This window comes from Hyperolius riggenbachi, chromosome 6 (assembly GCF_040937935.1).
Source record: "Hyperolius riggenbachi isolate aHypRig1 chromosome 6, aHypRig1.pri, whole genome shotgun sequence".
In the NCBI taxonomy this organism is placed as follows: domain Eukaryota; kingdom Metazoa; phylum Chordata; class Amphibia; order Anura; family Hyperoliidae; genus Hyperolius; species Hyperolius riggenbachi.
In genome coordinates, this window is record NC_090651.1 from 65,666,869 (window position 1) to 65,679,627 (window position 12,759).

Here is a 12,759-nt window from a genome sequence, read left to right on the forward strand (position 1 = left end):
CAGTGTATTGAAGTGTGGGTATAGGACGGTGCAGTGTATTGAGGTGTGGGTATAGGACAGTGCAGTGTATTGAGGTGTGGGTATAGGACAGTGCAGTGTATTGAGGTGTGGGTATAGGACAGTGCAGTGTATTGAGGTGTAGGTATAGGACAGTGCAGTGTATTGAAGTGTGGTTATAGGAAAGTGCAGTGTATTGAGGGGTGGGTATAGGACAGTACAGTGTATTGAGGTGTGGGTATAGGACAGTGCAGTGTATTGAGGGGTGGGTATAGGACAGTACAGTGTATTGAGGTGTGGGTATAGGACAGTGCAGTGTATTGAGGTGTAGGTATAGGACAGTGCAGTGTATTGAAGTGTGGTTATAGGAAAGTGCAGTGTATTGAGGGGTGGGTATAGGACAGTACAGTGTATTGAGGTGTGGGTATAGGACAGTGCAGTGTATTGAGGGGTGGGTATAGGACAGTACAGTGTATTGAGGTGTGGGTATAGGACAGTGCAGTGTATTGAGGTGTGGGTATAGCACAGTGCAGTGTATTGAGGTGTGGGTATAGGACGGTGCAGTGTATTGAAGTGTCGGTATAGGACGGTGCAGTGTATTGAGGTGTGGGTATAGGACAGTGCAGTGTATTGAGGTGTGGGTATAGGACAGTGCAGTGTATTGAGGTGTGGGTATAGGACAGCGCAGTGTATTGAGGTGTGGGTATAGGACAGTGCAGTGTATTGAGGTGTGGGTATAGGACAGTGCAGTGTATTGAGGTGTGGGTATAGGACGGTGCAGTGTATTGAGGTGTGAGTATAGGACAGTTCAGTGTATTGAGGTGTAGGTATAGGACAGTGCAGTGTATTGAAGTGTGGTTATAGGACAGTGCAGTGTATTGAAGTGTGGTTATAGGACAGTGCAGTGTATTGAAGTGTGGTTATAGGACAGTGCAGTGTATTGATGGGTGGGTATAGGACAGTGCAGTGTATAGAGGTGTGGGTATAGGACAGTGCAGTGTATAGAGGTGTGGGTATAGGACAGTGCAGTGTATTGAGGTGTGGGTATAGGACAGTGCAGTGTATTGAGGGGTGGGTATAGGACGGTGCAGTGTATTGAGGTGTAGGTATAGGACAGTGCAGTGTATTGAAGTGTGGTTATAGGACAGTGCAGTGTATTGAAGTGTGGTTATAGGACAGTACAGTGTATTGAGGGGTGGGTACAGGACAGTGCAGTGTATAGAGGTGTGGGTATAGGACAGTGCAGTGTATAGAGGTGTGGGTATAGGACAGTGCAGTGTATTGAAGTGTGGTTATAGGACAGTGCAGTGTATTGAAGTGTGGTTATAGGACAGTACAGTGTATTGAGGGGTGGGTATAGGACAGTGCAGTGTATAGAGGTGTGGGTATAGGACAGTGCAGTGTATAGAGGTGTGGGTATAGGACAGTGCAGTGTATAGAGGTGTGGGTATAGGACAGTGAAGTGTATTGAAGTGTGGTTATAGGACAGTGCAGTGTATAGAGGTGTGGGTATAGGACAGTGCAGTGTATTGAGGTGTGGGTATAGGACGGTGCAGTGTATTGAGGTGTGGTTATAGGACAGTACAGTGTATTGAGGGGTGGGTATAGGACAGTGCAGTGTATTGAGGGGTGGGTATAGGACAGTGCAGTGTATAGAGGTGTGGGTATAGGACGGTGCAGTGTATTGAGGTGTGGGTATAGGACAGTGCAGTGTATTGAAGTGTGGTTATAGGACAGTACAGTGTATTGAGGGGTGGGTATAGGACAGTGCAGTGTATTAAGGTGTGGGTATAGGACAGTGCAGTGTATTGAGGTGTGGGTATAGGACAGTGCAGTGCATAGAGGTGTGGGTATAGGACAGTGCAGTGTATAGAGGTGTGGGTATAGGACAGTGCAGTGTATTGAGGTGTGGGTATAGGACAGTGCAGTGCATAGAGGTGTGGGTATAGGACAGTGCAGTGCATAGAGGTGTGGGTATAGGACAGTGCAGTGTATAGAGGTGTGGGTATAGGACAGTGCAGTGTATTGAGGTGTGGGTATAGGACAGTGCAGTGTATTGAGGTGTGGGTATAGGACAGTGCAGTGTATTGAGGTGTGGGTATAGGACAGTGCAGTGCATAGAGGTGTGGGTATAGGACAGTGCAGTGTATAGAGGTGTGGGTAAGGGACAGTGCAGTGTATAGAGGTGTGGGTATAGGACAGTGCAGTGTATTGAGGTGTAGGTATAGGACAGTGCAGTACATAGAGGTGTGGGTATAGGACAGTGCAGTGCATAGAGGTGTGGGTAAGGGACAGTGCAGTGTATTGAGGTGTGGGTATAGGACAGTGCAGTGTATTGAGGTGTGGGTATAGGACAGTGCAGTGCATAGAGGTGTGGGTATAGGACAGTGCAGTGCATAGAGGTGTGGGTAAGGGACAGTGCAGTGTATAGAGGTGTGGGTATAGGACAGTGCAGTGTATTGAGGTGTGGGTATAGGACAGTGCAGTGTATAAAGATGTGGGTATAGGACAGTGCAGTGTATAGAGGTGTGGGTATAGGACAGTGCAGTGTATTGAGGTGTGGGTATAGGACAGTGCAGTGTATTGAGAGGCATACATTTGAAATTGGCGCAGGAAGATTTGGGCGCAGGATACAGCCGGTATATGGCTGATCCTGCTGCTGCACAAGTCCCAGCCGTGATAATTACTATTCCCCCTCCAGGCCGCCATGGATGGTGAGGAATGATATAATTTGGCTTCCAGCTATTGCTGGAGGCCGAATTATTGTGTTTTAAAAGCAACTTCAGCTCCGTCCTCCGACGGCGCCGACGTTACTCATTGAGCGCCGCTATAGATGTAATTCCTATTATAGTCTATGGTGGCGCCAGCTGCGCACAAATATTCCTGCGCTGAAAAGGACTGCTCCGATTGAGAGGTGGGTATAGGAGAGTGCAGTGTATATTGAGGGGTGGGTACAGGAGAGTGCAGTGTATTGAAGTGTGGGTATAGGAGGGTACAGTGTATTGGGGGACAAGTTTAAGAGGGTAGAGTGTATTGAAGGTGGGTAGAGTGTATTGAAGGTGGGTATAGGAAGGTGCAGAGTTGTGGAATGGGTATAGAGAGTGCAGATGTAGTAGAGGGTCAGTGAGGAGGTGGACAGTCAGGCAGGGCCAGTCTCACCCTCCTCGTCCTCATGTTCCCCCCAGTCAGTATCGCGGAGGCCAGGCAGCCCCTCTTCATGGTCAGAGTCTTGCTGGAAGTCTATGCGCTGGGCCAGGCGGGCCAGGTTCTGTGACATGGACAGTGGCTGCACATAGGTCTCCGAGCCATCCAGGCCAACCTCCTGCACCTGCTTCTCCGCTGAGGACTCGATACTAATCTGTACTGCGGGACCCCCCGACATCTTTCCGCTGTCTCTAACCCCAGAACCGCAGCTGGACCCCGCTCCGTGCTGTCACTGCGCATGCGCACCAAGCACAGGACACAATTCAGGCACTGCTGCAGCCACACGGCGGGGTCCTACCCACAGCGCATCCTGTCTCAGGCATTAGTGAACTGCACTGCGGGGTCCTAGCGGTCTCCATAACAACCAGACGCGCAGGATCTGAAGATGGCGGCTCCATCAGCAGCGGGTGGCCGGGAGAGAACAATTCGAGATGAGGTGACCCTAAACGCCATCCACCGGGAGACTTTACGCAAGGAGAACCGCTGCCAGAAGCTGGTCACCGAGTTTACCATCAACCCCTTTCACAAAAGTAATCATCACCCAAGTCTTGTGACTGTGCGCTCTGCGGTTGCCATAGAAATGGCAGCCTACAAACTGCACTGTGTATTATTGGAGGGAAATTCCACTTCTACAACCATGTTTCATTACTTTGTTCTTATGTGCTGATAAAACAGACTGAGGCCTTGTTCACATCTAAAATCACAAACACAAGCGTTTTTCCGATTTTGTGCGCAATTTTTTTAGCGCCTCTTAGAACTCCACTGCACGCTGCGTTTTTTTCAGTGTTTTTTTTTAATTCACTCCTTTTTTTTGTGCAGAAAATGCGTACGCGTTCCCCCACGCAAGTCAGGAAGTGAACTCTTTGACCCGGAAAATAATAAATACAATCGATTTATTCTTAGAAACATGAACGCAATCGCTGCACAAAAAGATTTTGTGAGCATTTTGCATTTTTCCTATACCTTCCATTGAGGCAAAATCGCCTCAAATTGTACAGGCACCGCTTTACGGAGCGCAAAGCGGACGAAACGCGCTAATATGAACCTAGGGATGCTCAAATTCGGCTTCGGGAGATATCCGGATTTTTGCTATCCGGATATCTCCCAGTAATGCTGTGCGGGCTGGGCTGGGGGGTCAAGCTTACCTCTCTGACGTCTTCTTCGGTCGTCCCTCGGCGCCTCCCACGATGCGCTCCATGCGCGTCACGTGATTACAAACACTTCCTCCTTCAACCCGGAAGGAGGAAGTGTTTGTAATCAGGTGACCGCCGCTTGGAGCGCATCGTGGGAGGCGCTGAGGGACGACCGAAGAAGACGTCAGAGAGGTAAGCTTGACGCCCAGCCCGCACAGCATTACTGGGAGATATCCGGATAGCAAAAATCCGGATATCTCCCGAAGCCGAATTTGAGCATCCCTGTATGAACCTACTCATACAGATTCATTGCACAAGCATTTTGTGGGCGATTCTGAAAATCGCCTGCTCTTGAAAAAAAGGCTGAAAACACTCTAGATGTGAACGCGCCCTCACCATCCATTTTACCTCCTCCCTGTAGTATGAGGTCAACATATTTTGAATACTGTGAACCAATTGTGTAGGTAAGCTCTCAACTACATGTAGCTGGTAAAATTGGCTAATCAATGTGGACAAAAAAAAAGTCAGATACCTATGTGCTCCTACTCAAAGTAACTTTTCATGAGTTCTCTCCTATGAGATCATTTTTCATCTTCTCTTTAGGGCCTGTTTCCACTACACACAGATTAGATGCAGAAAAACTGACTTCAATGAATGCCTATGGGAAAATGTGCATCAGAAAAATCACGTTTAGTGGAAACAGGCCCATAGGCATTCATTGGAGTCAGTTTTTCTGCATCCATTCTGCATCCAATCTGCGTGTAGTGGAAACAGGCCCTTAAAGTGACACTGAAGCAAAACACAACCAAAACACTTTATGATGTAATGAATTGTATGTGTAGTACAGATAATTAATAGAACATTAGCAGCAAAGAAAAGTCATTTTTATTTTCATGTAGTATAGCTTTTTTATATATATAACATTGCATCATTCTCTAATATTTGCAATTACAAACCACACAGTGTATTTTAAACTATGAAACAGCAGAGCTAATGATCATTCAAACCCTCCTGCAGTAAAGCCTTATCTGAAGCTGTGTCTCTGTTTCTTTGATGTATAAGTGCTTCAGAAAGTAGGATTGTCTTTGACCCAAGTTGGGTCTGAGAGCCCAGAGCAGCTCTTTTGCATAGATAACTACTGAAGTTTCTTAACCCTTCCTGTGCTAGAAACTATATCAGACTCCTATTTTTGCTACTTATGTTCTATTTCTTAGCTTTACTACACATACAATTCGTTATATCATAAGTTTATTTTCACTTCAGATTCCCTTTAAAATATCTTTTCAGCACTCAGCATTAGAAAAAAGTGCCAAAAAATAGGTTAAAAGTACTAACTAAAATTATTTTCTTGCTTGCTAGTAGTTTAAAAGGTATTTTATTGACAAGGTTTGAAAATATCACTAAGGCTGGTTTCACAGTGGGACGTTAAAGTCCCACGTTACAGCAGCCAGTAACGCAGCCTAACTCACAGCACTGTAAAATCAATTGTGCTGTTCACAGTGCCCACGTTGCGTTACATAGTAATGCAGCACGTTTAAACAAAGTGCTGCATGCTGTACATTATACTGGCATAGCAGCGTTAGACTGTTTGCACATGCTCAGTAATGTTAGAGGATCCTCCTCCTCCTTCCTCCTTCTTTCTTCTTTTTCCTCTTGGATCATGAACGAATCGTTCATTTGATCCGGATCTTTTTTGTGAGTCAAATCATCCGGATCATCACAATGACAGATTCGGTTCACAGTGGATGTCTGTCTGGAAGAAACAGGAACATACAGAATGTACAGTGCATGGAAAGTCCTGTCCTGCTAGTCTTTTCACCCAGTCTACTTCCCTAGTAAAATGATTCAAATGATTCGGTTCAAAGATCCGGATCTTTTCAATGATCTGATTCAAATGATCCGATCCTTAAAAAGATCCGGACTTCCTATCACTGACCTGGAGCGGCTGCTTTGAGAGCTGCAGAACGCAGCTCAATCTGACGTCCAACTTCAACACCACCATGCGTTGCGTTAGGGGCACGTTGTGCGACCATAACGTCTCCTAAAACGCAACGTCTTGGTGTGTAAGTAGCCTTAAAGGGAAGGTTCACGCTGCTAAAAAAAAACTGCACTCACCTGGGGCTTCTTCCAGCTCCTGGCAGTCGATCAGTGCCCTCGGCGCAGCTCCTCACCCTCCGGGCATCCAGCGGTGAAGAAGCTGACCTTGCCAGGTCGGCTTCTGTGCGCTCCACGGCGGGGGGGGTCTCGTGATGTAGAGACGTCATCGGGTCTCTACTGCACCTGCGCAGTAGAGACCCGATGACATCACGTACACCACGTGACCTGCGCCGTGGAACGCACATGACGCCGACCCGGAAGCCGACCTGGCGAGGTCGGCTTCTTCACCGCTGGACGCCCGGAGGGAGAGGAGCTGCGCCGAGGGCACCGATTGACTGCCAGGATTGGAAGAAGCCCCAGGTGAGTGCAGTTTTTTTTTTTTTTTTAGCAGCGCGGATCTTCCCTTTAACCTCCTTGGCGGTAATCCCGAGCTAGGAAGAAAAAACCTGCGCAAAAGAAGTGCGCCCTCTACTTATCTCTCCAGCGGCTGCTGGAGAGATACATAGAGAGCGCACTTTTCTTGCACAGACTGGCTGAAGTTATATGACCCGGTACGCAGTGGGAGAAGACTGAGGACGGTGGCGTGGGAGTGATCCGTGCGCATGGGGTTGAAGGAAGCCCCAGGTATGTATAAAACTTAGATTTCATAGCGTCTCAGGTTTCCTTTAAAAAGTATGAGGGACAACATATTTTGATTACTGTACTATGAACAGATTGTGTAGGCAAGCTCTTCTACGACAGGGAAGTGGAAAAAAATTGCGTATCAAACTCGGATGTGGGTACACACCCTTACTTTTCAGTGAATTTGTTTTTCTTCAAAATTGGCCCCAGAATGGTGCGATTGGTAGATTAGTAAATGCAGCAAGTGATGTAGGAAATATGTCAGTACTCTATAAATGTAAATAATTTAATTAATTAGTCTAAGCAGACTGGTAGATTGGCACTGAGAAAATTGGCACTGAAAAACACTTGTTACCCAACATCTACTACCTGCTACCTAATTGAGGAAGCAATTTTTGCATATGTAATGATCAAACAATGGTACCCCCTTGGGCATATAGTTAATTTAAAAATCTCTGCATACATACAAAGTAAAATAGTAATAGAATAAAAGTCCATCTCTAGCAAGAGCTCTAAAATATCATTTAACAGCCTATTAATCTGAGTGCTCAAATTCTTCCTTGGAATTAACGGTTCTGCAGCTAAAATCCTTCCTTGAAATTCTGATCACATGACCAGAAGCATCTGAGTACAAGGACTTTATTTCAGGATCTATGTGTTTGGCTGCTGGAAATGCCTGGATTGCATCAACTACGGTGCCCATACGTCCCGCTTTACCCAGGACATGTCCCGGATTCGGGGTCCCCTGTCCCAGGCTGCATGAGGTCCCGGGAAACGTCCAGCTTTTAGCCGCGGGACTCTGGCCACCGTACTATTGAATGAACTGGCAGCGGCGTCTAATAGACGCCGTGCCAGTTCATATAGCCCGCAGCCCCGCTCCAGCCTGAGCCTGCATAGTGTTCCGGGTTCCGGCAGGCAGAGCAGGGCTACGGGAAGATGGCGTCCGAAGCCCTGTACTTGAGACTATTTGTGTCTCCAGTACAGGGCTTCGGGCGCCATCTTCCCGTAGCCCTGCTATTCAATTCAGCGCGGGAGACTGCAGGAGGAAGATCGTCCGGGGGAGATCTGCGCCAGAGGCCGGCCGGGACAAAAGACTTCTGCAGGTGAGTAAATACATTTTTTTGCAGGTGAAATGTTGCCCACTGTGTTATTTTCTGCTGAAATATTGCCCAAATAGCGTTTTGTTTTCTGCTGAAATGTTGCCCAAATAGCGTTTTTTTGCTGAAATGTCGCCCAAATTGCGTGTTTTCTGCTGAAATGTTGCCCAGATAGCGTTTGTTTTCTGCTGAAATGTAGCACATATTGCGTTGTTCTGCTGAAATGTCGCCCCAAATTGCGTTTTTCTGCTGAAATGTTGCCCAAATTGTGTTTATTTTCTGGTGTCTGGGGTAACTGTTGCTGCATTTATTATTTAATGGTCATAGTTTGCTATATTTGCTGCTTTGGTTTTACAGTTACGCTCCGCCCATACAATGTCATGGCCACACCCCCAACACCCATTTTTCGGCGCAAACAACCCCCCCCCCCCTTGTCCCAGGTTGGACCCAGAAAAATCTGGTCACTGTACATCAACAAACTTCAAGGGGGAAGGCACAGGCTGAAACGCTCTGCTAAGGTTGCAGCCTACAGCACAGTCATTCATTCATGCAGGAAGTAGCCAGTGTTTGGGCTCCAGCCCAGGTGTTTTACAAGCCAGTTAAGGGGGCACTACAGCGAAACACTGTAAAATTTAAAATATGTGCAAACATATACAAATAAGAAGTACATTTTTTCCAGTAAAATGAGCCATAAATGACTTTTCTCCTATAACGCTATCACTTACAGTAAGTAGTAGAAATCTGACAGAAGTGACAAGTTTTGGACTAGTCTATCTCTTCATAGGGGATTCTCAGCAAGGCTTTTATTCTTTATAAAAATATTCCCCAAAAAAGGATTTAAACAATAATGCTGGCCAGCTTCCCTGCTCCCTACTCAGTTTTTTGGCAATTGGACAGAGCAACGGCCATGCACAGTGCTTTTGAAAATAAATATATCCCTGAGAATCCCCTATAAAGAGATGGACTAGTCCAAAACCTGTCATTTCAGTCAGATTTCTACTACCTACTGTACGCGACAGCAACATAGGACAAAAGTAATTTATGGCTCATTTTACTCTGGAAAAAATGTACTTCTTATTTGTATGTTTGCACAAAATTTAAATTTTACAGTTTCACTGTAGTGCCCCTTTAAGAAGCTTATAGATAGAAATAAAAACAGATACATTCCTATTACTCACATTCCCACAGCATAATTTACTTATGCAGAGCTAGTAGCAAAAGTGTGATGATGTCACGTGTTTCTTTCCTCTCCACAGTTCATGCAGTTACTGGGAAGCCAATGGCAAGGCACGACAATCAGAATGAGACTGCCGATGGTAAGAGCACTGCTAAAGCTAGAGTGGAGCCAAATCAATACCTTGTGCTTCTACATTGGGGCAGATTTATCAAAACCTGTGCAAGGAGAACTGAAGCAAAAGTGAAGCAGTTGCTCAAACAATGAAATTCCTGGATCTGGGTACCGGATCTATTTTTGCACTTCTGACAGTTTTCTCATATACAGTGAAAGTGAAATAGGGCGAGTCATATGCCCAATACTACAGTCCTTACAAATAATAAGATATGGGGACTCACACTGCCATCCAGAGGCCATTAATATGAATTACTGTAATCAGGGCTGAATTTACATCTCAAGGGCCTATAGGCACATAAGTTCTAGTGAACTAAACTCCGCTGAAACCCCGGTATGAATGCATGGTAACCTGCCGCAAGGCAACTGTGCTGGCTGTCCCATTCATCACCAGTGTGCCCACACTCACCATCCTAGAGCCGCACTAACAAAATAGTCCATGTATGGAGAGCAGAGCTGGCTAGGGCTGTCCATCCAGCTTCACTATGTTAGGGCCCTGGTACACTGGACAACTCTTAGTGGATTGTTTTCGTTTGTTAAAACAATGTTTCCATTGACTTGCATTAAAACCACAGTGCGATTTTAACAAAACAAAAAAAAAAAATCACATTAACTGCTATTTTGCTGCAGTTTTAATGCAAGTCAATGGAAGTGGGTTTAAAAAAAATTAAACGACCCACAAACACTTTCCGGTGTACCAGGGCCCTCACATGGGCAGAGCTAGGCTGGTCACCATTGATGATGCTTAGAGAGCTGGATGTGGAGCCCCATCCAACTCTCTATGCTCTTGGGATGGTGAGGATAGTGCAGCTCCAGGATGATAAACATGGGCTTGCCAACCTGTGACAGCCGCCTGCAGGTTTGTGCCTGGTGCTAAATCTGTCCCTGATGCTCCTCAACATGTTCTATATTTTCAAATTCACAGTAAGATGGCGCACAGAGTTCATAAGCAAGATCATGAATAGATGTTCTATATCCACTTAAAGAGGAACTGTAACATGAAAAGATCCCCTGGGGGGTACTCACTTCGGGTGGGGGAAGCCTCCGGATAATAATGAGGCTTCCCACGCCGTCCATCAGTCAGGGGTCTCGCTGCAGCCCTCCGTGGAGTCTGTGCAGCGGTGACGTCAATATTTACCTTCCTGGCTCCTGCGCAGGCGCTCTGACGGCTGTCGGCTCCGAACTACACGGAAATACCCGATCGCTGTCGGGTCCGCTCTACTGCGCAGGCGCAAGTGTCCTGTGCCTGCGCAGTAGAGCGGACCCGAATGAGATCGGGTATTTCCGTGTAGTTCGGAACGGAAAGCCGCCACAGCGCCCCCGCTGGAGCCAGCAAAGGTAAATATTGAACTGACAGTCGGCACAGTCGCCGGCTGTTTGGAGGGCTGCGGCAAGACCCCCGTGGGACAGAGGACGGCGTGGGAAGCCTCATTAGGATCCGGAGGCTTCCCCCACCCGAGGTGAGTACCCCCCAGGGGATCTTTTTAATGTTACAGAGTCTCTTTAAGCTCTCAGTCATTTTCACTTTATGCATCCGAGCAATGTTCACCTCCCATTCATTAGCCTATAACTTTATCACTACTTATCACAGTGAACTGATCTATATCTTGTTTTTCCCACCACCAATTTGGCTTTCTTTGGGTGGTACATTTTGCTAAGAGCTACCTTACTGTAAAGGCATTTTAACAGTAAGAATAAGAAAAAAACTGAAAAAATTCATGATTTCTCAGTGTTTGGCCATTATAGTTTTAAAATAATACATGCCTCCATAATTAAAACCCACGTATTTGCCCATTTGTCCCGATTATTTCACCATTTAAATTATGTCCCTATCACATTGTATGCGACAATATTTTATTTGGAAATAAGAGCATTTTTTCCGTTTTGCATCCATCACGATTTACAAGCTTATAAAAAAAAATATATAGAAATATTTCATCTTTACATAGATATTTAAAAAGTTTAGACCCTTGGGTAAATGTTTTTATTGTAATTTTTTTTTTTATTAAACATTTTATGTGGGTATTTTTGGGAGAGTGGGATGTAAATAGTGTTTTATTGGGGGAAATATATGTGCATTTTATTTATTTTTACTTTTAGATGTAGTTTTACTTTTTGGCCACAAAAAAACAAGATTGAGTTTGTTTACATGACATCAGTGATCGGGAACTATAGCCAGATTCATTGATTCCTGAGCTAACGAATCCGCGGCCGGGAGTGCGCGTGCACGCGCCCGATCGGCCTTTGGAGCACGCATGTTCTCCTTGATGTTTTATACGTCAAGGAGGACAAAGTGGTTAAGCTCTATTTTATAACTTAAAATTCTCAGCTTGTCTACAAACATATAAGGTTAGAAAATGTAGCAACCATGCCTTTGATCAAAGATAAAATCTAACACAGGTTAGCGAATAATCATTCTTCACAGAAAAAAAATGGATTTTCTTGATTTCCTTTAGAAAGCTTCCTAAAAATCTTCCATCACACGGCTCTGGAGCCCACCAAGAAATACACAGAACCTCAAACCACCAGCCAGGAGATTGGCTGGATCACAGAGCCGTTGGTAGGTATTTTACAGTACTGGAGGGCGGAGTCAGAAAATGTGGAAGATGTTTGGAAATAGTCTTTCCTTTTTCTGTTGTAGATCAGCAGTGATCGGACAGACAGCCGGCTACATCATCACCGGCAGAAAACAGAGATTACCACCTACATGGAGGCAGCATGGAAACTTAAAGAACAGAGTGTCAATCTACAGTAATAGTTATTGTAATGCCGTCTGGTGTTATGTGGATGAATATTGTTTGACAGTTACAATAAAATGGATATACAACCACAGAACTAATCATCAGGCCTTCCCTATTATGCAGCATAGCAGTCTAATGACTTCTTTATAATAATTTGCTTTTCTTTTAAAGCCCAACTAAATCCAAAAGTGAACAAGGCAAATTTGTATAGCAATCAGATTGACAAGACGATATAACCAGCATATAAAGGTAAAATGGTGTACAGAATACGTGTTTTGTGGGCAAAATATGCTTGGCAAACTACACGACAATTCTTCTCTCCTATTTAGATGCAGCCATTGGGTGGGTCAAACGGGAGTAACCATGTGACACCAAGGAACAGATGCCAAACAACACGACTCAGCATGACTGCAATGTATTATTAAAATACATGATCTCACAACTTCAGACTTAAGCAAATCTGAAGCGAAAATAAACTTATGAATAATGAATTGTACTGTATGTCTAATACAGATAATACA

The 12,759-nt window shown here is 45.3% G+C and overlaps 2 protein-coding genes across 2 annotated transcripts in view; one reads left to right on the plus strand and one right to left on the minus strand.

The window, feature by feature from the left end:
* The window catches only part of MED17 (mediator complex subunit 17), a 29,527-nt gene extending 26,061 nt beyond the window's left edge, over positions 1-3,466 (minus strand). Inside the window, exon 1 of the mRNA XM_068239425.1 lies at positions 3,157-3,466. Coding sequence (XP_068095526.1) covers positions 3,157-3,379 — 223 coding nt within the window. The 5' untranslated portion in view covers positions 3,380-3,466. The remainder of the gene's footprint in view (positions 1-3,156) is intronic.
* Positions 3,467-3,529: 63 nt separating this feature from the next.
* Positions 3,530-12,336, plus strand: CFAP144 (cilia and flagella associated protein 144). Its single transcript, XM_068239427.1, has 4 exons — positions 3,530-3,731; positions 9,406-9,465; positions 11,954-12,057; positions 12,139-12,336. The coding sequence occupies exons 1-4, from the start codon at positions 3,587-3,589 to the stop codon at positions 12,250-12,252; spliced, it is 423 nt and encodes a 140-aa protein (XP_068095528.1). The 5' UTR covers positions 3,530-3,586; the 3' UTR covers positions 12,253-12,336.
* Positions 12,337-12,759: the final 423 nt, after the last annotated feature.